Source organism: Panicum hallii, chromosome 2 (assembly GCF_002211085.1).
Source record: "Panicum hallii strain FIL2 chromosome 2, PHallii_v3.1, whole genome shotgun sequence".
Classification (NCBI taxonomy): domain Eukaryota; kingdom Viridiplantae; phylum Streptophyta; class Magnoliopsida; order Poales; family Poaceae; genus Panicum; species Panicum hallii.
The window spans coordinates 610,683-633,713 of record NC_038043.1 but is presented as its reverse complement, the minus strand read 5'-3'; the positions used below and the strand labels follow the sequence as shown (position 1 = coordinate 633,713).

At 44.0% G+C, this 23,031-nt stretch overlaps 3 protein-coding genes and 1 pseudogene across 12 annotated transcripts; all 4 read right to left on the bottom strand.

Annotated features, from left to right (window-relative positions):
• Nucleotides 1-1,379: 1,379 nt before the first annotated feature.
• On the bottom strand, nt 1,380-3,817 carry LOC112879966 (annotated as a pseudogene).
• A 396-nt stretch (nt 3,818-4,213) lies between these two features.
• On the bottom strand, nt 4,214-8,933 carry LOC112879331 (putative disease resistance protein RGA3). 3 transcript variants are annotated; one of them, XM_025943566.1, is made up of 3 exons: nt 8,306-8,933; nt 6,575-6,659; nt 4,214-6,499 (listed from the first exon to the last, which is right to left on the bottom strand). In XM_025943566.1, exon 3 carries the CDS (start codon nt 6,042-6,044, stop codon nt 4,560-4,562), a length of 1,485 nt encoding a protein of 494 aa, XP_025799351.1. In that variant the 5' UTR covers nt 6,045-6,499; nt 6,575-6,659; nt 8,306-8,933; the 3' UTR covers nt 4,214-4,559. The 3 variants fall into 3 exon arrangements, with proteins under 3 accessions (XP_025799351.1, XP_025799350.1, XP_025799352.1); XM_025943567.1 differs by having other exon boundaries at nt 4,578-4,757; nt 4,868-6,659; nt 8,306-8,927; XM_025943565.1 differs by having other exon boundaries at nt 4,214-6,749; nt 8,306-8,932.
• Nucleotides 8,934-9,249: 316 nt separating this feature from the next.
• On the bottom strand, nt 9,250-16,116 carry LOC112879493. Of its 7 annotated transcripts, XR_003226084.1 has the most exons (4): nt 10,682-10,919; nt 10,377-10,600; nt 10,230-10,235; nt 9,250-9,764 (listed from the first exon to the last, which is right to left on the bottom strand). XR_003226084.1 is itself a non-coding variant. In XM_025943753.1 (3 exons), the coding sequence occupies exons 1-3, from the start codon at nt 11,643-11,645 to the stop codon at nt 9,409-9,411; spliced, it is 561 nt and encodes a 186-aa protein (XP_025799538.1). In that variant the 5' UTR covers nt 11,646-11,867; the 3' UTR covers nt 9,250-9,408. The 7 variants fall into 7 exon arrangements, 2 of the variants coding, with proteins under 2 accessions (XP_025799538.1, XP_025799539.1); XR_003226083.1 differs by having other exon boundaries at nt 10,107-10,600; XR_003226082.1 differs by having other exon boundaries at nt 9,250-9,455; nt 9,617-10,600; nt 10,682-10,918.
• A 477-nt stretch (nt 16,117-16,593) lies between these two features.
• Nucleotides 16,594-21,629, bottom strand: LOC112879759 (putative disease resistance protein RGA3). 2 transcript variants are annotated; one of them, XM_025944141.1, is made up of 3 exons: nt 21,550-21,629; nt 20,168-20,226; nt 16,594-19,006 (listed from the first exon to the last, which is right to left on the bottom strand). In XM_025944141.1, the coding sequence occupies exon 3, from the start codon at nt 18,469-18,471 to the stop codon at nt 17,002-17,004; it is 1,470 nt and encodes a 489-aa protein (XP_025799926.1). In that variant the 5' UTR covers nt 18,472-19,006; nt 20,168-20,226; nt 21,550-21,629; the 3' UTR covers nt 16,594-17,001. The 2 variants fall into 2 exon arrangements, with proteins under 2 accessions (XP_025799926.1, XP_025799927.1); XM_025944142.1 differs by lacking the exon at nt 20,168-20,226 and having other exon boundaries at nt 21,550-21,617.
• Between the last annotated feature and the right edge of the window lie 1,402 nt (nt 21,630-23,031).

Genomic DNA, 23,031 nt, shown 5'->3' with positions numbered 1-23,031 from the left:
GTGTATGAAAAACTCATCATATAAATATATATATAGTTTTGTTATAATGCATCTGGGTGTATTTTGCATAGAGAATGCACCCACTCTCGCAGTTGCAATCATCATAGTTCTAGCTGCAACTAGATTGTGTCCAGTTGCAATAGGGTTGGTCTGAGTTGAAACTGGTTCGCTTCCAGTTGTAACCGGATCGGTCCAAGTTGCAACCAGTTCGCATCCAGTTGCAACCGAATCGGTCTGAGTTGCAACCGGGTTGCGCCCAGTTGCACCTGGGTCGTGCCCAGCTGCAACTGGTTAGCGCCCAGTTGCAATCAGTGTATTCTCTCGGTTGCAGTTGCAAGGTGAGTGTATTTTGTACAGAGAATGCACCTAGTTTGCATTTTAGCCTCATTGTTTTGAACACTTGACTCGTCACGTTTCAAGTGGTTTTGAACAGCCATTGACCACTTGACCCCACTTGGCAGCATTACAACATGAACGCTAGGTGCAAATGTAATTTCTACACAAAATTTTTACTTTAAGCCTTTTCTTTACTTAGAAAATATTATAAATTCATAACAATTCTAGACAAGACACTTAAAACGGGTGAAAGGACATGATTTAAACAGTTGCAATAGCCTGGTGGATGGAAGACTCCGCAAATAAATATATTAATTTATTAAATTAATTCAACTAGAGGTTGAGAGTTTATTTGACTTGGAAGGGTTGATCCTGAGAATTGATCATTTTGAATTATCCGTTGAGAATGGAAATTCAATATTAATAATTCTTAAGCAGACCATTTTTCTTCGTTTTCAAACTATTTTTTATTAATATGATGGAATATAAGTTTAAATAAATTGGATCTTTGCAGAGTGTTCCATATAAATACTTATTTCTTTTATCCATATTTCTCTATAGATAGAAAGGTTGAATTAGTATACAAAGGCATTGACTATTCATGATTCCTTCCATATTGGATCAGTTCTTTATGCCTTTTTTGCAATGAAATTAACTTCGTAAAGCTCTCCCCTCAATAATGGTGTTCAACAGATTGAAACCATTATATAACTATAAGCTATGATTTCCTGAACCAGACATGTATGTATGTATGTATAAGCCACCGGGTTTTTAATGTGGTTTCCAGCACTCGAGGCGCTTCCTATTGGCTTGGAAACGTATTGTATATACCAACAGCAAATAATAACAAAAATAACCGCAATATATGCACATCAAACAAAGAAAATCAAGTGCTTTACTTGAAGCTTTATCTACTGATGATAGCAGGGATTCATTCCCCGGTAAGGTCGTAAGGACATATCCAAAAGCAAGGTCATGCAGTTTTTGTTTAAGAAAAGGTCATGCAGTTATTATCTGTAAATACCATATACTTAGTTACTTGTCTAGTTCTTTTCTGCCTCGCCATACTTCTGTGTGACTGCCACCATCTCTATCAAATCCATCTCCTCCTTAACATTCACAGCTTCTATTTGAGCTGATCCAGCTGGTTCTTCAACACATCCAAGGCCATCCTCATCATCCCACATCATCTCCATATCTATCTCACAACCAACCTTGATCGCATGATCGACATGGTTGAAAATGCAATTCATGTCCATGTCATCATCCACGGTGTAGACTTGAAAGCAGGTGTCCTCCTTTGTGTCAAACAGACTGTCACACAGCATGTCAATTGAAAAGTCGTCACAGATAGGAGCCACTGCAAGTTCTTCACAAGACTCAGCCTTGCTGTAATTCTGCTCATGTATGCTGAGTATTCCTTGGGAATCCAGTATGTTGGACGGGTTATTGTGTTCTAGCCTTTCATCAATCATCTTTGACGGGTTATTCGTGAAGACGACGGCGACAATGTAGGCTGAGCAAGAGGCGCAATGACGTTCTTGCTTGGGCCAATTCCAAGGCCTTTGATGTAGTTTTGTAGAAGGGTACCTGACTTGGGGCCCTGCTTGGAGCTAGTGCGGCTACGCCTTCGTGCAAACTGCCTTCTCTTTGTTGCATTCCAATGATTCTTTATGGAGTTCTCTGTTCTAACGGGTAGGCGCTTAGCTATCTCTGCCCACTTGTTGCCCACTTCCTTGTGTGCTTGTATCAGAACCATGTCTTCCTCATCACTCCAAATGTCTTTCTGCATTTCAGGTTCCATAAAAAGGAGGTTAATCAATACATGAATGGTCTTATTGAGATAATATCATGATGTTAATGTTATCAAAAAAATTTATATTAAAGATACCTAAGATTTTAGAATCCTGAATGGGCATTTTCAAGCTTTTATTTCCTTGTGTTTTCCATTATTTTCTGTTTTACAGTATATAAACCTCTAATGATGATTAACTAACTCTCGTAGATTCTTTTTTAAAGGGAAAGTTGGCTATGAAAAGCACCGAAAGAACATCGTTTTCAGAAAATACCATTGAAGTATCTCTGTCATAAGAAATACCATTGAGAGAAAGGGCCGTTACCTAGAAATAGCATTTCATCATGTTTGGAACTAACACTGTGAATCCATCCAGCTAGTATCCTCTAGTGCGCATGCCAATGGATAGGGATAAACGATTGGGAACAGATAGGGGGAGGCGGCAAAGAAGGTGCAGTGGCCAGCAAGGAACATGAATTTTCCTTCTACTTTTACTAGTGGACAAACAAACATAAATATAACCGTTGCTCCTAAATTAAAGAATAATGTATTTTAAGGTGAATTAAATACTAAGAGAGTTAATTGCAGATTTAAGAGTGTACAAACCAAATGCAGTAACAGTACTCTCTCGCACAAAAAGAAAATAATTCTCTCTGGTGTCCATATGTCTCTAGTATTTATCTCTCTGCTAAGGCACTCAATTCATCTAATACAGAACCAAAAAATTACCAAGGTTGACTAGTAACTACTAGCATTTAGTGCACCAATAATGCATTGCATGTTTGACCTATGTCTTCTGCCAAATATTACGATTGTATTGAGATCAAAATTTCACAGAAATGGGCTAAAGTAAAATAAAGAAATTTCAAGCATTGCAATATGGGAATAGTAGTATAACATGCAAGAACACTCAGACTTTTACTTCACTACCAGTTGAGAAGCAACAGAAAAGTACTCGTTATGTCCCATGAACATTGAGCCGAAGGATGTAATCAAAATTAAAAACATTGAACTGAAGGAACTGTACCTTGATGTTCGGCCTCAAATGGTTGTGCCATCTCTCTCGGCATTGCTTTCCCACTCTTCCTGGTAGCATTTGTGCTATGTAAGACCACTTCCTCAGTCCAAACTGTTCCACTAATTTTACCAGCTTCCTGTTAAAATTTCCAAGAATGAACTGATTGATAGATGACAGAACAAATCACGACTTAGTTGAGACCTTTTATGAGGACAAAGAAAAGTAAGTATTGATAGATTTTACCTATCCTCTTCTGGTGTCCATTGCTTTTTCACCACATTAGCTTTCTTCAATGAAATACTATTGGTCTTCTTTCTTGGCACAAACCTGCCATTCATCTCATCATATGCCTTGTATGATCCAAGGCCATTTTCTATGAGATGAGAAACCTCAGTTTTGGGAGTCAGCGGATGCAGTTGAGAGTCAAATCTATGACTGACCGATGAAGCCTGGTCGAAGATGGGCTTCTTGGTTTCTCTTTCTGCGAAGTGCTGAAGGTCCTTGAAGGTTGCAGAGGGTAGAATAGAACCAGATCTATAGTCCCCAATAGCTTCAAATGGATGATCAACAGGATGGAGCTCATAGCAGTGCCCATTTTCCTGCATGTACGAATCAAATTGCAAGTAACTACAAATCCCTGTATGTGGCTGAAAGCAACTGAAATCCATGGGGATTTCAGTAGCCATGTAGGTGGGGGGGAGAGAGATTGAGTAGCAAGAAAGGAGAATTGTACAAGATGCCGCAACATATAGACAAGGCTTGTTTCCTTCAACACAACACCTTAATGAAGCTTAATGTTTTATTACTTAATGCTGGTTAATGACCTTGTTTTCTACTCACTAATACCAGACGACTTCTTGTATTCCATGGAGGAGGTAATAAAGTGACCTTTAGTCTCAAACTTGACGCATCTTACTGCTCCAGATACACTACGGAGGGGCCTTCTCCTGGAGACAGTCTTACTAGTGGTTTGGTACTGATGGAGTGCGTGCCATCTAATGAACACAACGCAAGGGTACGGCGCCAACCAACAACGATTTCGCACAAGTACACACAGGGAAACAGAGCAAGCATCATAGTATAGCATCAATCAAAGTACCAAATTGCAGCATTAGTACAGTACAGGTACATGAAAGACAGCAAGGTGCCTCAAGGAAAAAAGTTATGACAAGATCTCTTAAGGGAAAAAAAAATATAGCAAGATGTCTTAAGGAAAAAAAATATAGAAAGATGTCTTAAGGAAAAAAGATAGCAAGATCAAGTAATACAGCTCCAGGGATTGGTTGCAATGCAGTAGTACAGTTGAACAATGTGGAAACTTGTGACATGCTACCATGACTGCGAAGTAACTTGTAACACCATACCAAACATATTCAGATATCCTCCTACATAAGCCAGATCATGACAAAATCATCTCGGTGTGACTCCATTTTTCATAGAACGCTTCCTCTTGGCACCTGTAGCCTTTGGCTCTTGAATAGCAGAGCAAGTATAGACATAACTATAGTAGGGGGGAATCTGAGCCCTCCATAGTAGGATATCAATTTTTCCATGAGGCTTAACGCTTCCAAACATCACATCTTGTATTCTTATCTTTGGAATCTCTTCCTGTGAAGAGCATTCATACTGATATGAAACCAAAAATTTTTCAGAAGATGTAGCCATTCTTCCAAACTCTACAGGTTTATTTTGGTACAGAAGATCAAATGGAGTCTCACCAAATTTTGAGAGACTCTTCTGGATGAACCCTCTCAAGAAGGTTGCAATCTTACACCAAAAGTGGATGTCAAAGTTGTCCCGCAGCAAAGAAGAGATGATGTTTGCGCCATTGAGGGAACCATTCTGCATCCTGGATATTTCCATGGCCAGTTGCAAAAACCTCGGTTGTGTCTCAGGATCCACGCTTCCAAATGTTATTGTCTTGAAGAAATACCAATATGCCTCTGCGGGGAGATGCTTCAGAGTTAGAGCCTGTGCTGTTCCAAACCTTACAACCTTCTCAGACCTGCTTGTGACTATGATTTTACTACCTCTTGGTAGACACGATTTGTAAGCATAATACAGCCTATCCCATGCATCATCATTGAGATCCCCAGCTAACTCAACAACAACTAGCAATCTCTTGTCATTGTTCGAGCTTGACATGTGATTTTGATGTTTCATTGCACATCCTTCTCTAAAAGCTAGTTCAGCATCTGTAAAATCATGGTCATGCAACAACACGATTTCTGAGAAATGACCATAGACTCTTTCATCCTTGCAAACATGAGCAACAAGGGTGCTCTTGCCGACTTTGTTAGGACCGACGATTGGCAGGACCTCCAATTCTTCATAACCCTGAGGTTGTGTGTGCAGCAAGAATTTTATGGCAAGTTCTGCTTCCATATGGCGCCCAAACATGCAGTTGCCCAACAGGACATGCATGCTATAAGGCTGGCGGTACAGGCGACTGTAGCTGGTAAAGAAAATGACCACCTCTTCCATGTCAAGGATCATAGAGCTCAAATTGTCAAGCACCTTTTGCAGTTGTTCCAAAATCTGTGTGTTTCTATTGGAGGAACAGAAATATTTCAAAGGATTTACTTTGGAGAGATATAAAGATCGACTCACGATCTGATCTTTGGCATCCTCCTCGTCATGAGATTGGTACCTGAAAGTATCTAGCATGTAATATCCTTGGTGCATGGTGCCTCTCAGGATGTCCAGTTGCCGGAGCATAGCTTGATTTGTGATCTGCCGTCCCATGGCCTCATCGAGGATGACCTGTGCTCGGACCAAGGCCCTGTGCAGGTGGTCCTCCACATCATGTTCCTGCAGCTTGGAGCATTTTCTGATGAAGAAACTTATGGATCTAGTTGTCAGCTCACCCAGGACCGCAGAAAGAAAATTGTCCATTTGGGGATTCTCTCTTCAGGAAGATAACACAGCAGGTGGATGAGAGAATGAACAATCACCTCTGGAATGGAATGTGATGTCTATAAGTAACACTCAGATATTACTTGTTCAAGTCATGAGTCAGTCTACTCCTGACTGATCTTTGGGGTTAATTGGTCAAGTCAGTCCACTCAAGTAGTCCAAATCACCTACTGCACAGCTGTTACAAACCAGGTCATAGCTAGTACAATTCATATATACAGCTATGTGGGAAGCTTAGTCAAAGAAAAAAAATGAAGATCAAGCACATCCGACAAGGAGATGGACTCTACAATGGATGCTGCTAAGGGTTCGTCTTGCCGTGACAGAGGGGAAGTGCTTCACAAACCAAGCATGCTTCAGTATCTTGACTTTTCTTCTCCCTTCATTGCCAATAAGTAGCATCTATGGAACTTCTATGCAAATCCTCCCTGCAACTGCAGTTCTCCAGTTCCATCAGTTCCTCATTACCCCCTGTTTCTCGTCTTGATTTAATTAAGGAAAGACTTGACCTAAAATTGCTTCAGTCTTCACATAAAGAAACCACATGCTCAACTCCCTTCTCCATTGCAGCACCTTTCTCATGACGAGTCCAACCTGCAATATGAAAATGCAATTGTCAGATATTTTAAGAGAATTTACCACAATGACCATTACCTTCATGATCCTCATAGTAGTTGGTCAATACTGCAAAACAACAGGATAGTGAAACATTAGAAAATGTGTCAACTGAAGCATTGGCTTTTATAATGAGGTTGGGTGTGAATCACTTCTACAAAATACCTCTGGGTTTGGATCATGATTATTAATTGCGATCAGCAATTTTTACAAAATACCCCCTAGTTGGATCACAATTATTCACTGCTATTCGAATATTTACAAAAGACCCTCCAGTTTGGATCCCGGTTATTCCAATTATTTACAAATAGCCCAATGTTATAGATTTTAATTTTAAGGTTCGCTCATAGTTCGGCCCTCTCTCTTAGTCTCTTATCCTCGTCGGCTCATCCTCCAGCCCTTATGCCGATGGCCACTGCCAACAGTCATGGAGCTCAAGCTGTCATGCACCTCTTGCAGTTCTTCAAAAATCTTTGTACTTGTTCCACTGGAGAAACAGAAATCTTTCACAGAGTTTACTTTACACAATATTGAATAATTACTGCAATCTGTTATTTGTCGTATCTGAAGCTGTTGAGCTTCAAATAGCCATAACTTGGTTTGTGATGTTCTGTCCCATGGCCTTGTCTAAATGTCCTCTGCTTGGAGCAGGACCCAGCGGAGGAATCCTTCATGTCCAGCATCAGTGGTCTCGAGAATTTGCTGGTGAAAATTTATGGATCTAGTGGTCAGTTCATCCAGAGGATGTCCATTTGGGAGCTCTCCTCTCAGGAAGATAACTCAGCAGATTGAGAAGAATGGACAGCGATCTGCGCCTAGACTTCAAGGATGTATCGGTAACAACTAAAGCACTCTTGAAATCTCACTTTGTTTGACCAGTTTGGGAAAAAAAGAGAACATCAAGATTACTAGAGCCATGCAAAAGGTCAGTCCAGTCCAACAGACAATAGACATAGTTAGTGCACACGTTTTTTGACTACTGAGGCTCCCTTCGACCAATGTTGATTCTTAAGAATACTACTGGTGCTAGTCGTTTACTTTTTCTGCTTTCTCAATTCCCATCTGCTCTTCACTCGGATAATATAATTTCTAGCTATACTATGTTTTCTTGTGTTGTTGTATGAAACATGAATTACCCTTTTCTAAAAAAAGAACTTTTTTTTCTACCATGAAAATATGGGGGTCATTCATTCCCTGAAGTCAAGCATCCTATTGTTGTTGGATTTTGTGTCCGACAGCAAGATAAGGAGCTACACTGCCACGTTACAGAAAAAGACTACGTAGGAACTTGAGGTTTCCAAGCTGTCGGCCTATAATTTCCCATGTATCCTAACGCTCTCAAGTGGAATTTATTGAATGTTTGCAACTGATGCTTTATCCTGAGCAACAGATGTTCTCTGACAGTAAATAAAGAATGAAGCCGTCACCAGCGCAATTTGGCATCTGAAATGCATCGAGATTTGTTCTTCTACCATATCACAAATCGGGGAAATTGACACAAAAAGAGATGGGAAATATGAGGACATGCAGTAAATTGACACAAAAAGGGATAGCTGGGCTTCAGATTGGGGTTCAGGCGACGGGGCAAAGCAGCGACGATTGGAGTTCAGGGTATGGATGAGTACCAGGAGGTGGAATCCGTGGCCCGTTGTTGGAGGCGGCGCCGCGCGGAGCCAGCCGACCGGCCGGAGAGGAAGCGATTACGGACGCGGCCGGCGGCTTCATCCCTGGTGGCTCCCTGCCGTGGCCGAGCGCGCGCGTCTTGGGCCCGCGGCCGCCAACGACGGGTGCTGATGTGCAGCCTACGGACTGCGGGATGCTTCAGGCGGGGCGGCGGGGGACTCGCGGAGGTTGCCGGCGTCCTCGCCGTGCGAATGCACCAGCCGGAGCTCTTTTTACAAAACTACCCTGTTCTGGATACCATTTACAAAATACCTCTAATTTGGATCGTGATTATTAATTGCGATCCGATTATTTACATAATACACCCTGGTTCGGATCGCGACTATTAATCGCGATCCGATTTTTTACAAATAGCCCCCGGATTCGGATAGTAGTTTTTACGATTGGCTCCTCGTTCGGCGATCCGTGGTCTCTCTTACCCTCGTCGGCGCCGGCCCTTACGCCGCCGGCCGCCGCCGCCGCCGCCTGCCATCCGACCGGACACTGAAGCCGCGTCCCGCCTGCCATCTGGCCCTCCGCTCTGCATCTGCTCGCCGCGGAAGACGAAAGGGTAAAATGCCCTATGGCTGCTGGCTCCTGACTACTCGACGAGTGAGGAACGACACTTCCAAATGGTTTCTCGACTGATGCTTACCAAAAGACTGACTGAATCTCTGAGAGCATTTAGCTACCCATGATTAAGATGGTCAAACGTCAAAGAAAAAGGCATCGTCGATGCTTCCCTTCTTCTCCCAGTTCTCATGCTCATTTTGTCAGGCAGGAGTCATACGGCACATATGGAACCGGAATTGCGGTGTTAGTTCCAATTTCAGATGCTCATTTTCTTGAGCACAACAAATAGTTTCTACACGAGGGGGACGACCATACGCATTCAGACATCATAGGGTTTCATTGCAAGCTAATGTTCAGTAATACACATAGAGTTGATAGATACAGGCAATCAGCTTGACAGAGAAGCCCAAGCAAACTTTATAATTTACAGAGATTATCAAGATAACAAACATAGGAGATCATCCCTCGCACAAACATAATGCTTATTACATTATTAACCACTACCATGATCCAGCTCAACCTTGACCGAGAAACCTGCAGCTGAGAACAGGGGCGAAGGCAGGGTCCGAACAAGGGTGGTGCACATCAAAGAAACACATACTGAAGTAGTTAGTACTCAATCTTAATGTAGCAAAATCAGTAATAAGCAGAACAGTACGTACTAAATAAAACAGACGGGATGAATGAGTATCTTATCCTACCTGGAGTGCAGAAGCTCTCACGTAGGGGAAATTGCCGTAGTAGCAACGACCTTCTCCGTAAAGTCTTGTGACACGGTAGGACTCCATGCAGATCAATAGTGAAAAGCGCCCCATCTGTCCGCAAAGCCAGGTACATCGTCAAGTGAGTCTGAGAGGGCATCATCATATCAGCAAGTAATGCCCTAAGCTCAATGACTTTGCTCTCTGCCCATTCTACATTCTCTCCATCAGGACATTCCACCACCGACCACAGGTAGAATCTCAGGTTCTCCATGTAGGCGAGTCCCTCCCAGTCTACCTCTTGGTCAGTCAAGGTGGTCACAGGCAGGCACTGGCCGAGGCGCAGAGCATGGCAGCGTTCCAGTCCAGCTATATATAAGGGTTGAAGGACCAAGCATGGAAGCATGTACGTTCGTAGTGCTCTGCAGTTGTATTTGTTACCAAAAAGCTAGTTTCACACGCATTATATTTCATTTCATCTAGCTCATACACTTTCGGCGCGGCCAGATTTGCATCTTGGCGAGGTTGGGAAGCGAGAGCCAACCATGCCTTTTCATCATGCCTCACTTGCCAGCAGTGATGAAGAAACTGATGGACTTGGTAGCCAGCTCACCCAGGACTGCAGAGAGTAAAATCTCCATTTGAGGACTCACTCGTCGTCAGGAGGATAAGGCGGCAGCTAGCACAAGGGAATGAGCTAGCGGTAGTGTGCGGAACGAAATGAGATGTCTCTGAAACTTATGGATCATAGGCAGCTCACCCAGGACTGCAGAAATGTAGCTTGTAGTTGTAGCTTTTTCGAGTCCAATGGTCACTGTCCATGCAGCGACGACGACTATTGGCAATTAATAGTTTGTGGTTCTTAAACAGTCGAGTACTTGTCCAAGTCTTGCGAAATTTCAGCCAGTAGTGAGTCATGGTCCACGTACTCGCTTTCTTACCTTTGGGGCTCCTTTTACCTTCGCCTTCAAGTTTTGTCTGTTCCTGGTCGTGATCAAGATCAGCTAGCACTCAGCCTTCACGTAACGAGAAAGCACAAGGTCCTCTCTTCCCCCATCGCAGTACCTGCTTGTCGGGGGTACAGCTTGCAATTATGAATGACACTGGAAGTTTCCGAGCTGTGTGGCCTCCAGTTTCCCGTGTACCCAGGCACTCGCAGTTGCAGGTAGGATTTGTCCTGGCCTGCAGATGTTCTGAATTTGTGGCCTTTGAAGACTGAAAAGCACTGAGATTCTGATCAATTTCTATCACACCAAAGGCATGCAGGTCTAAGATTCAGACCTGGCCATGCTAAATCTATGCATCAGCATCATACATTATTCTAACTAATAGTCTAAATGGCTACTAATACAAAGTGAAGTCCAACAGCCATTTGTTGTAGACTTGTGCAGCTACACTGCAGAGGTGTTTGGCAATTTTTCAAGCTACTATAAACAATAAAAATCGGTGGGATTATATTATATATGGCATCGGAAATGCAATGAGAACGTTTTGAAGAATGGCATCCCAAATCGGTGGGAATGGGATTAGATAGGCGGGCTGATGAAGACAACCAAAGACAGAGAGGAAACTGCAGCAGAATGCAGAGTCATGCTTCAGATCGAGACCTGGAGAGTATGGAATGAATGCCTGGAGCGCAGCGGGTGTCGCCGCCTCGGCGAACTGTATGTTGCCTGCGGCAGAGGAGGTGCGGCCTTGAGCGGTGCCCATGGGCGAGGCCGAATACAATCTGAAGGAGGCGGACGCGGGGCTGTGCCTGGTGAGATGGGTCTGGTAGGTCGCCGCCGGCGGCTCCCAGCGCCCGGAGAGCTGCCGCGTCAGAGAACGTAGGGCCTGAGCGGCGGGGCCCACGCTCGAGGTCGGAGCCGGCGTCCGTGGCGCGAACTTTAGGGAGGGGGGCACGGGCTGCGCCTTGGCGGGAGGGGCCTCGAATGTCAATCGCCGGCGTCGGCGCGAGCTCGCCCAGCGCCGTACGCCGTGTTGCCGGGCCGGTACATTTTGCACGGAGCCCCCGGAAATATTTGCGCATGACCCCCTGATTCGGATCGCGATCGGTAATCGCGATCCGAATATTTTCAAAGAAGCCCTTGTATCGGGACGGTATTTTACAGATTGAACCTTGACGTGGCTCTCTTCTTCCCCCGTCGGCTCCTCCCCTGGACGGCCGTGCCGCCGCCTCCGTCCTGAGCGCAACGGCTAGTCCACCCCGCTCAGGCCCGTCCTCTAATACTCTGCAGATAGGGTAAGGAGAATGGACTGACCGGGGGCCTCGGAGGCGGTCGAGCTGCCGCCTGCCGGAGTCGATCCCGACTCCCGAGCGGCGGCGACCATAGCCATAGCTGACTGCCATGACCATGAGAGCGATGGTTTGTCCGCTCTGCTCGCACTGACTGTTCCAACGACGTCAGGCGGTGAGCAGTCTCGCCACCAATCCCCACCCAGTTCTTCCTCGATCCCCTGACAAATACTTATGGAGTCTCCAACCAGGTTCATCTTGGATGAACGGAAGCTACAGTCCACATGGAAGAACTGGAAGTTTCGCTGACGAAGAAGATTCTGGGCTGCTCCAGGAGCAAATCTGCAAATGTTTGGTCCGGGACTGGTTACAATCTTTTTTGAAAGGGAAATATAAGACTGGTTACGACCAGAAACGACAGTTACAGAGATCGAGTGGCCTAGCTAGTCTCTACGCTCTCTCATTTGTAAACGACAAGGCTGCTCAACTCCAGCAGCAATCCAGAGTTCCGTCTACTGCTTGAACGTGGCAACAATCTGAGGCATTGTGTACGTCCATTATATCATGAAAAATCTAGGCCTTTTGCGCCAACACCATGATTATTCTGTCAACAACAAACAAACTTTACACAAGACAAGGTAGTAGTACAGTTTGGCAATTCTGTAACCTGTAAGATCCAATCATGAAAATGTTGTGACTTGTGGCACCCCATCAAAAACATAATCACAAGTCTTCATACACAACCATAGTACCAGAAAAAATTAGTAAAGCATGACTCCGTTTTTCATAGAACGCTTCCTCTTCGTACCCGTAGTTTTTAGCTCTCGGATCTCACATACATTTACATAACTATGGTAGGGCGGTATTCGAGACCTCCATCCTAGGGCCTCAAATTTCCCTTGAGCCTTAACACTTCCATAAATCACATCTTGGACTCTTATCTTCGGTACATCCTCTTGCGAAGAGCATTGGTATTCATCATGAAGCACGAAATCTTCAGAAGGTGTAAACATTCTCCCAAGATGTGCAGGCTTTTTCTCATTTATAAGATCAAATGGATGCCCACCAAATTTAGAGACATGCTTCTTGACGATGCCTCTCAAGAAGGCCAAAACCTTGTACCAAAAGTGGAAGTCAATGTTGTCCCTCAGCAGACAACCGTTTATATTTGCACCAATGAAGCACCCGTTCATAAACCCGGCTATCTCCATAGCCATGCGGGCAAGCCTCGGATGCATCTCAGGATCCATGCTTCCAAACGTGAGCATCTTAAAGAAATACCAATATGCTTCATGGGACAGATACTTCAGACTTAGTGGCCGGGTTGTTCCAAACTTTATGATTTCGTCAGACCGGCTTGTGACAATGATTTTACTACCGCTTGGTACATGCTGTATAGAACCAGAATACAACCTATTCCAAACATCTTCGGTGAGAGTGCCAACTAACTCAACAACAATAAGTAATCTTCCCTTTTTGTTTGAATTTGACCCATCATTTTGATGTTCCGTTACATATCCTTCTTTGAGCACAGCAAGGTCAGCACCTGTGAGGTCATGCCCGCGCAAGAAAAGTATTTCTGAAAAATGGTCACGGACTCTTTCATCTTTGCAAACATGAGCAACAAGGGTGCTCTTGCCAACTTTACCGGGACCAACGATGGGCAGGACCTCTAGTTCTTTAGGACCATGCGGTTGTGTGTGCAATAGGAAGCTGATGACACGTTCAGTTTCCATCTGGCGCCAAAACATGCAATTTCCCACCAGGAGATGCATGCTATAAGGTTGGCGGTATAGGCGAGGATAGCTCATCAAGAACACAGCTAGCTCTTCCACATCAATGATCATGGAGCTTAAATCATCAAGCGACTTTTGCAGTTGTTCCAAAATCAGTGTGTTTCTACTGGAAGAACACAAGCCTTGTAGAGAATTTACTTTCAACAGAGACAAAGAGTTGCTCATGACCTGACCTTTGGCCTCCTCTTCGCTGTGAGATTGGTATCTGAAGGTGTCGAGGATGTAATAGCCGTGGTGCATGGCGTCTCTGAGCATGTCCAGCTGCTGGAGAACACCTCGGTTTGTGATCTGCCATCCCATGGCCTCATCGACGATGACTTGTGCCCGGAGCAGGATCCTGCGTAGGCGATCCTCCACGTCCGGTGCTGTTGGCTTGAAGCTATTTTTGATGAGGAAATTTATGGATCTTGTTGTCAGCTCGCCCAGAACAGCACCGAGGAGAATATTCATTTGGGTCTCTCTCTCTCTCTCTCTCCCTCTCTCTCTCTCTCTCTCTCTCCTTTGGAAGAAAAAAATGCAGGAAGGAGATGTGAGAATGAACAACGCTTGTGCAATGGCATGAGATATCTCTGAATCCAGAGAGAGAGAGAGAGAGAGAGAGCTTATAGAATTCTAGTCATACAAAAGGTCAGTCCTGTCCAATGCTTATCATGTTTAACTTTTCAAATTCCTTTTGACTTTGCCTGGTTGTTCCATGACATTTCCTCTCCCTCGTTGTCAAGAAATAAGGCTTTGGTTAGTGAGCCAAAGCCAGCACCACCATTAATTCCTTAATTTCTTCCCCTGTTTCTGATATTGAACAAATTTAGGAGACTTGATCAAACACGACTTCAGTTTTCACATGATGAAAAGCACCTGTTCCTCCTCCCTTCTCCGTTGCATACCTACTTGTGGAGTCCAGACTGAGATCTGGAGATGCCACTGCCAGCTACTTGAGGAGAAATTAGCACAAGGACCATTACCTTCGTTACCGGTAAGTAACTAATACCAGAACGTTAAGCTGTACCACTCGTCAAAGGTAGGTTTGACTCAGATCCACATCAGCAGAGTAGCAAAACATTACAAACTGTGTTAGCTGAAACAATTTTGCTTTTAGAGTTATAGATGTTGGACGAGTACCTCATCTGCAGAATCTTTGCTCGTCTTGTAAGTTACGATATGCAATTACGTGTGAGAGATTTAGTCAAAGAAAAATGAAGACCATGCACTCCTCTCATGCCTGTTTGATCCACCAACCATCTTGCTGCATCTGTAGCGATTATGACTTCAGAGAAGAAAAGCAGTGTATACTGAGAGGTCAAAGTAGAATCAAACGTCAAGATATTCAACACGTATATGTTTATGGAAAAGTGCATATTTAGTCTTTCCGACATTTCCTGTACCAACAATTGGAAATGAACACAAGCAACAGTTTTTCCTTGACTCTGCATCTGACAGAAATCCCAGTAGCTATACTGCTATAGTAAGGAGGCATTTTGAGATCTCCAAGCTATCGCATCCAAGTATCCCAGACAGGATTAACTGGAACAATTTATTTGACAGGTACAAAAAAATCAAGCAGTCTCGGAGCATTCATAAATGAATTGAGGTTCTTTTCAGCTACCATATCACAAATCAGTAAACTTAGATCCGCTGCAAAGAAGAAAGAACTGAAGATACAGTAAACTGAAACAAAAGGCAGAGTCATGCTTCAGATTGGAGTTCAGAGTTCAGACCAAGGGCAAAATGGAGTTCAGAGTATGGAAGAGTACCTGGAGGCGGAGACGTGCAATGCCCAGCGTGTTCTTGCGGTGCGACAACGAGGAGAGCAGCCAGCCCGCGGCGGCGGCGCCTCACCAAAGTGTATTGCGCAGGTGGGCGGCGTTGCGCTTCCTCGCCGTCTCAGGCCAGCCGGTGCTGCGGCGGCAGAGGAGCTAGGGCCTCGAGCGGCCCTGGCGCTTGGCCGGAGACAGCAGCTGGGGCGAGAGTCTGAGGGAGGCGACCCCAGATGCTTGGCAGCGAAGCTCGCGGAGGGTGCCGGCGGCCGAGCGACCTCGCCGGGGGGCCTTTTCTCCGGCCCGGGATATTTGTAAATTGCCCCTGATTATTTTCATATAGCCCCCTGATTTGGGTCGCGATTAATAATCGCGATCCGAATATTTCCATATAGCCCCCGTCATGGATCGTGATTAATAATCACGATCCGAGAATATTTACACATAACCCCCGATTTAGATAGGAAATAATTAACTTGCCCCCTGGATTCGCTCTCCCTCCCCCTCGTCGGTTCCTTCGCCGGCTTCCGTCCTGGCCGTATGCGCGAAGCTCCACCCCACTCAGACCGTAGCAGCAGAGTTTCTTTTGCTTCCACTCAGAGCACAGCGCCAGCACTCCGCTCCATCCTCTGCACAGCCGGCCGGAGCTGCGAGAGGAAGACGGAGACTGCCATGAGAACGACATCACCATCTCTGCCATCCAGTAGATTTCCTCCGGCGATTAACATCGCCGCGTGTCTCTGCAGCTAGCGATGCCCTCCAGTTTCTGTTGTGCTTGTGCTACGATGTGTTCACTGCAGATTGGCAGTTGAGCTGATGAACATTGCAAGTATTTTCTGTCAAACCTAGACAAGATTGCTTTAACAGTTTCTGCTGTGCTTGTGCTACGATGATATAGACATGCTAGCTGAAGTCAACAAGACATTCGTTCTGGACTCTGTAGCTACACTGCTACAATGCAGAGGTATTTGGGATTTTCACTAGCAGCAATTTCCCATGTATCCTGAGCAACATATGTTCTTTGACAGTAACATAAAGAAAATTGTGGCTTTTCAAATGCATTGCAATGAGTTTCAATTACCATCTCACAAATCAGTGGAACTAGGTTGGCTGAAAAGAACTCAAGACAGGGTAAATTGCAACAGAATGCAGAGTTCAGAGCAAGGTACATAGAATTCAGAGTATGCCTGATGGAACTGTATCCTCTTGGTGAACAGGTAGCCTGGGTGACGGAACTGTATCCTCCAGTCATGAGGCTCTGCTCACAAAATGGCATGCAGGGCTGAACTGAAAGCATAGAGAAAAAGAAAAATGCAAGCCCACAACCAGATTCTGGGCCTGATTGTATTCATGGAGTAAAACAATGCAATGACAAGAAATCCATTGTACAACTCGTGAAAATCTATGCCTCAGCATCATGGATTATTCTGCTACTAGCTACTGTAGTGCACACTTTGCACATGACAAATTACAGGTAGTAGGAGCACAGTTTCACAAATTTTGCAACTAGTAACATCCTTATGCTGTGGCTTGTAACTAACACTCTACCAGAACATACAAAGAGATTCCTAAAGATAAAGCAAATTAACAATGAGTGATTCAATTTTCTACAGAACGTTTCCTCTTGGCACCAGCTCTACTTTTTAGCTCTCGAACCTCACAAGTAACAACATAGCTATAGTAGGGCGGTATTGGAGAAATCCATCCTAGGACCTCGAATTTCCCAAGAGCCTTAACACTTCCATACATCACATCTTGGAATCTTATCTTCGGAACTTCCTCTCGTGAAGAGCTTTCATAATCGTAGTAATACACAAAATCTTCATGAGGTGTAGCCAATCTCCCAAGATGTACAGGTTTATTCTGGTTTATAAGAAAAAATGGTTCAACACCAAATTCAGAGACATGCCTCTGGATGAGCCCTCTCATGAAGGCTAGAACCTTGCACCAAAAGTGGATGTCAAAATTGTCCCTCAGCAAACAAGCCAAGACGTTTGCACCAATGAGGGCTCTGCCCAACTTCTTGGCTATCTCCATAGCCACGTGTGTGAACTTTGGGTGCATATCAGGATCTATGCTTCCAAATGTAACTGTCTTGAAGAAATACCAGAACGCTTCATGGGACAAATACTCCAGATTTAGAGCCTGTGTGGTTCCAAGCTTAGTGATCTTGTCAGAGCGGCTTGTGATTATGATTTTACTGCTGCTTGGCAAGCGCTGTTTACAAGAAAAATATAACATCTTCCATGCATCTTCATTAAGATCACCAACTAAGTCAACAACAACTAGCCATCCCCTGTCTTTGTTCGAGTTCGATACGCGATTTTGATCTATCATTTCAAATCGTCTGAATGTTGAGAGGTCGTCATCTATAAAATCATGGTCGCGCAGGAACAAGATTTCTGAGAAATAATCACGGATGCTTTCATTCTTGCAAACATGAGCAACAAGGGTGCTCTTGCCAACTTTGCCAGGGCCAACAATTGGCAGTACCTCCAATTCTTCAGAACCATGAGGTTGTGTGTGCAATAGGAAGTTGATAACAAGTTCAGATTCCATCTGGCGGCCAAACATGCAGTTTCCCAGCAGGAGATGCATGCTATAAGGTTGGCGGTACAGGCGAGGATAGCTTGCCAAGAACACGACCAGCTCTTTGACATCAAGGATCATAGAGCTTAAATCATCAAGCGACTTTTGCAGTTGTTCCAAAATCAGTGTGTTTCTATTGGACAAACAAAAGCCTCGTAGAGGATTTACTTTCAACAGAGACAAAGAGTTGCTCATGACCTGACCTTTGGCTTCCTCTTCACTGTGAGATTGGTATCTGAAGGTGTCGAGGATGTAATAGCCTCGGTGCATGGCGTCTCTGAGCATGTCCAGATGCTGGAGCACAGCTTGGTTTGTGATCTCTCGTTCCATGGCCTCATCAACGATGACCTGAGCTCGGAGAAGAGCCCTTTGCAGTCTATCCGCCACACCCAGCACCGTTGGCTTGGAGCTTTTGCTGATGAAGAAATTTATGGATCTAGAAGCCAGCTCGCCCAGGACAGCAGAAACAAAAATCTCCATTATAGGACTTCTCCTCAGAAGACAACCAAACAGGTGGAAGAAAGATTTGCAAAAGGAGCTTTGCAGAAATAGCAAGAGATGTCTCTGTCTTAAGACTAAGGATATCAAGGACGTATTAAGAACAGCTGAGAGAGAGAAACAGAGACATAGTTAAAGTCATGCACAAGGTTGGTCCAATGGAATAGTCAATGCACGTTGTGTTTCATGTTTGACCCTAGCAACTTTGCCTGATTGACTTTTCCTCCCCCTCATTGCCAAGAAATTGAAACCAAAAGCTGAGAAAGGTACATCTCTTGACTTTGGAGCCTTTGCTTAGTAATCTAAATGCAAGATCCATCACCACGTATGCACCTCCCTGCATGCTGCTTTGTAACATGTGGTTCTCCACTTCCATTAATTCCTTATTCTCCCATGCTTCTAGTCTTTGACCAAATTAAGGAGACACTTGTTCGAACACTGCAGTTTTAACCAAACAAATGATACAACCTGCTCATTCCTTCTCCATTGCATTACCTTCTTTTGAGGAGTGTCCAACCTGAAATACGGTGATGCTACAGTCAGCTACTGCAGGAGAACTTACTAAACAATGAATGATCATCCTTCGTGTGCAACCTGCCCCATGTTAACCTACTTATGTCTTTTATATATTATGGCATTAAAAATGTGTGAATCCATTAATCTCTCAAAGTGAAGCTGTGAAACAAGTGAAATAATAGGTAATCTATGATAAACAAATTTAATGAGCTCAGTAAAACATTAGTGCTTTTTTTTTTTGTTTTTCGCAATCTAAGATGTTAGACTCTATGCTAACTGAAACATCACTTTTGGGTTTTACCTACAACGAAACAGTTAGATGTGGACCACAACCATATCTGCAAAGGCTTTGCTAGTCTTCTATAGACACCTGTGTGGGAGGCTTAGTCAAAGAAATACGAAGACCATGCAGCACGATAAAGGAGATGGGTTTTACATTATATAACTCCTCTGAGCCAATTTTTGACCCATCACACCATCTTGCAAAAGTAGTATTTTCCATTCTCAAAAGGTAATATTGTAGTATGATGAGACTACAATGGATGTTGTTGTGGCTTCATCTCACTATTGATGCTGCTGTAGATTTGTTAGTCTTCGTCTCACTACAATATGGATGCTGCTGTGGCTTCATCTCACTATTGAGAAAGCAGAGGGGAGGTGCATCACAAACCAAGTATGTTGGGACAAAGTGATGACCAAGGCTACTACATGCAAGTATGTTGGCAACAGGTGATGACAGAGGCTACTACATGAGCAACACCTTCATAAAAAAAAGTGCAAATTAAGAGATGGAAGAAAAATGAACATCAACATTGTGACTCAAATGAAGAAAAGTTTCTAGTTATCATGAACTAATTCACTAGTTGGGAATATTGATGAGAGCGTTGCATGGGGAAGTTTGCACTCTGCTTCTCATAGTGTAACTCCAAGAGCATTAAAGTTATAATCACGAGTCTGACAGAGAATATCATAAATTTTAGAAGAATGAGAGCTCTTGGCTTGAAATTTTTGTCTCGAGAGGCATATTGGTACTACTTCAAGGCACTTGTGTTTGGAAGCTTAGATCACGAAGAGCAACCAAAGTCAGGATCCAAAGTATTTTGATCAAGGCATACATACAAAAATAACTAGATGTTTCCTAGAGGTGAACAACTTTGCTAACCTTCTTAAGGGTAGTGTTGGACTGTTGGTGCACAGGCATGGCGCCAGAATCTGATATTCCTGGAGTAAAACAGTGACAAGTAATTCACTATAACTTATGAAAATATATGCCTCAGCATCATGCACTATTCTGTTAATACATATTCCCTCTGTCCCTTGAGAAGTGCAATCCTAACATTTGAAAAAAAAATCCCACAAAAGAGTGCGATCCTAGAAATTGGATAACAACAACTACCTAATTAACTGGTCAGATTTGATTTGCATGCCAAATTTAACTTCTACCCATAATTTTAGGAAGTCTGGTTAGTTGCATGCAGTCAATAAATAAGGGTATGGAGGTCATTTCACGCCACCACTAATCTATCTAAAAAAACTAAAATTGCACTCTTCATACTTACAACTACAGTGTAAGTTGTGACACCCACCCTACCAAAACATACTCAGATGTTTTTTTTTCTTACAACACAGGCTCTTAACTTAATACCATGGCTAACCTTCTAAATCTAGTGTAGCGTGCAGGATTGGCGCAGGATTCTTGAATGCATCAGGGAGAATAGGAAGCAAAATGAACATTTGTCTAGAAAAATCCTATGTGATTATGGGATGGACAATGATCATATATTTCTTCCGATAGCAGCTGAAAGTACCTAAACTTCTGACCATAACTATGCTAGAAATTCTTTCTGGGAGTGCTTCAGCACGGAAAATTTGACTTCCTAGTTTGGAAATATCCACGAGTATAGCTGTGAGATTCTTGATCTTGAGTGTTAGGTTACCAAGAATAAGCAGGGTCAGAGGAGGAAGATTTTGAGTTAATTTACTTAGGATGAGAACAACAATATAGCCGATCCATGTCCTTTCTCTAAAAAAAGTAGGTACTTTAAACTGTTATTGTACAGCGTGTGTTGTATGTGCATTTTCTTTCCTATGCCCTTCATTATCACTTGTGTTTGTGCTCTGAAGATAATCAGGCGTTCATATAGGCCTTAACACAACTCGTTTGTCTAGCATGGAAATATTGGATCTTTGAGCATATATACATGATAACTAATAAAAAAGTAACAGAAACTGCCATTTGTAGTGGACTCTATCTGACCGCAAACAAGTACAGAGTATTTTGAGATTTGAAGCTGCCACCACCGATTTCTCATGTGTCCTTGGCGCAGGTAGGATTTATTGATTGTTACTTATTTCTGGCTCATCCAAAGCAATGGATGTTCCTTGACCATCGTGGAAATCTGAAGTGCATTTAGATTGTTTTCAGGTTTCAGCTACACACCCCAATTTGGTGAAATTAGATGTGCTGAAAAGGATTAACGGTGAGAGCTACGCTTCAGATTGGAGGAGAGAGATGATTGGAATTTTCAGAGAAGGGATGAATACCTGGAGGAGGTGAAGACTGACGATGGAAATCGGCACTCGGTAGTGGCGAGTCATCCAATCCAAGCCTGAGGCCGAGCGGCTGCGCGTGGCGACGATGGGCGCGGAATGCTTTGCCGCCGGCGCCGGATATTTTTGCAAAAGGACCCCTGGTTCGGATCGCGACTATTAATTGCGATCCGAATATATGCATGTAGCCCCATAGAATCGCGATCCGGATATTTACATATAGCCCCCTGACTGGATACGAATTATGCAGAATGCCCCCTGGTTGCGTCGCCTCATCTTCCCACGCTTGCGCCGCCTGCCGCCGGCCGCCTCCGCCTTCCATCCCGGCCGGAAGAGCAAGGAAGGGAGAATCATCACCCAGTGTCTGGCAACCGCGGTCAGCGAAAGCTGGAAGCTTGGAATTGCTGAGCGTTCTTCCCGAGCAGCACCCGCCGTCCCCGGGCCGGGCCCACCTCACCGGCGGCGAAGAAGAAGCCAACTGACAAACTTCGACCAACCAACAGCTCGCGCAGACAGGAGCTCCAAGATCGATTAGGTTGTGATTGTGCCTTGCGCATGTGGAAGACGGCGGCATCAGCCGTGTTGCAACTCGCTGTGACTCTGAAGGGAGACAGACATGCCATCGCTAGCAGCAAGCTGAAAGATTGTCATGCGCGTATCCTGTGAAAAAAATGGAAGTTTCCATGGATTTTTGGAGGACATGACTTCGATGTGATCTCTGCAGGGAGGTATACATGTTCAGATGTTCTTGCTGACACAATCAACTCTCTGATCTGTCCCCAAATTTGGTGAGCGCCCCCTTTGATCTTTTCAACCAAAGTAGCTGCACATATCTTCGGAAACATGGCTACACTTCCTGAAGATGTCGTGGTTTGAAAGGAGACATATATGATGAACTGCTTGTCAGGACCTTGCACCAAAATGAACATCGAAGTAGGGGATTGGGCTGAGCGCACTGGACAGGGAAATTCAGGCTGGCATGCACTTTTTAAGTGCGTTTTACTCTCATGCAATGTGTCCATCTGAGATCTAATTAAGCCATGACGATATTATTTGCAATTATGGACCAGAAACAAATCGATATTGAATGTATATGCACTATATTAAATAAGACATAAGTCAACAGACCTAGTCTATCTGGGGTAAAAACACTGGCAAGAGATTCATTTTACACCATAAACTATTAATTTCATTCATCCACTTTCTGGTAACGCAGGGTCGTAACATGTGACATCATATCATCATTTTTTTAATACTATGTTTATAATATGTACAGAGGTGACACAAGAAGCTTCAAAATGTCACAATTAATTAAGAACGCTTCCTCTTAGCAGATGTGGTTTTCAGATCTCGAACCTCACAAGTATAGATATAGTTGTAGTTGGGGACCTACATGCTAGGGCATCAAGCCTCCCAGCAGGAGGCTTAACACTTCCATACAGCACACATCGCAACTCTATCTTCGGAATCTCCTCC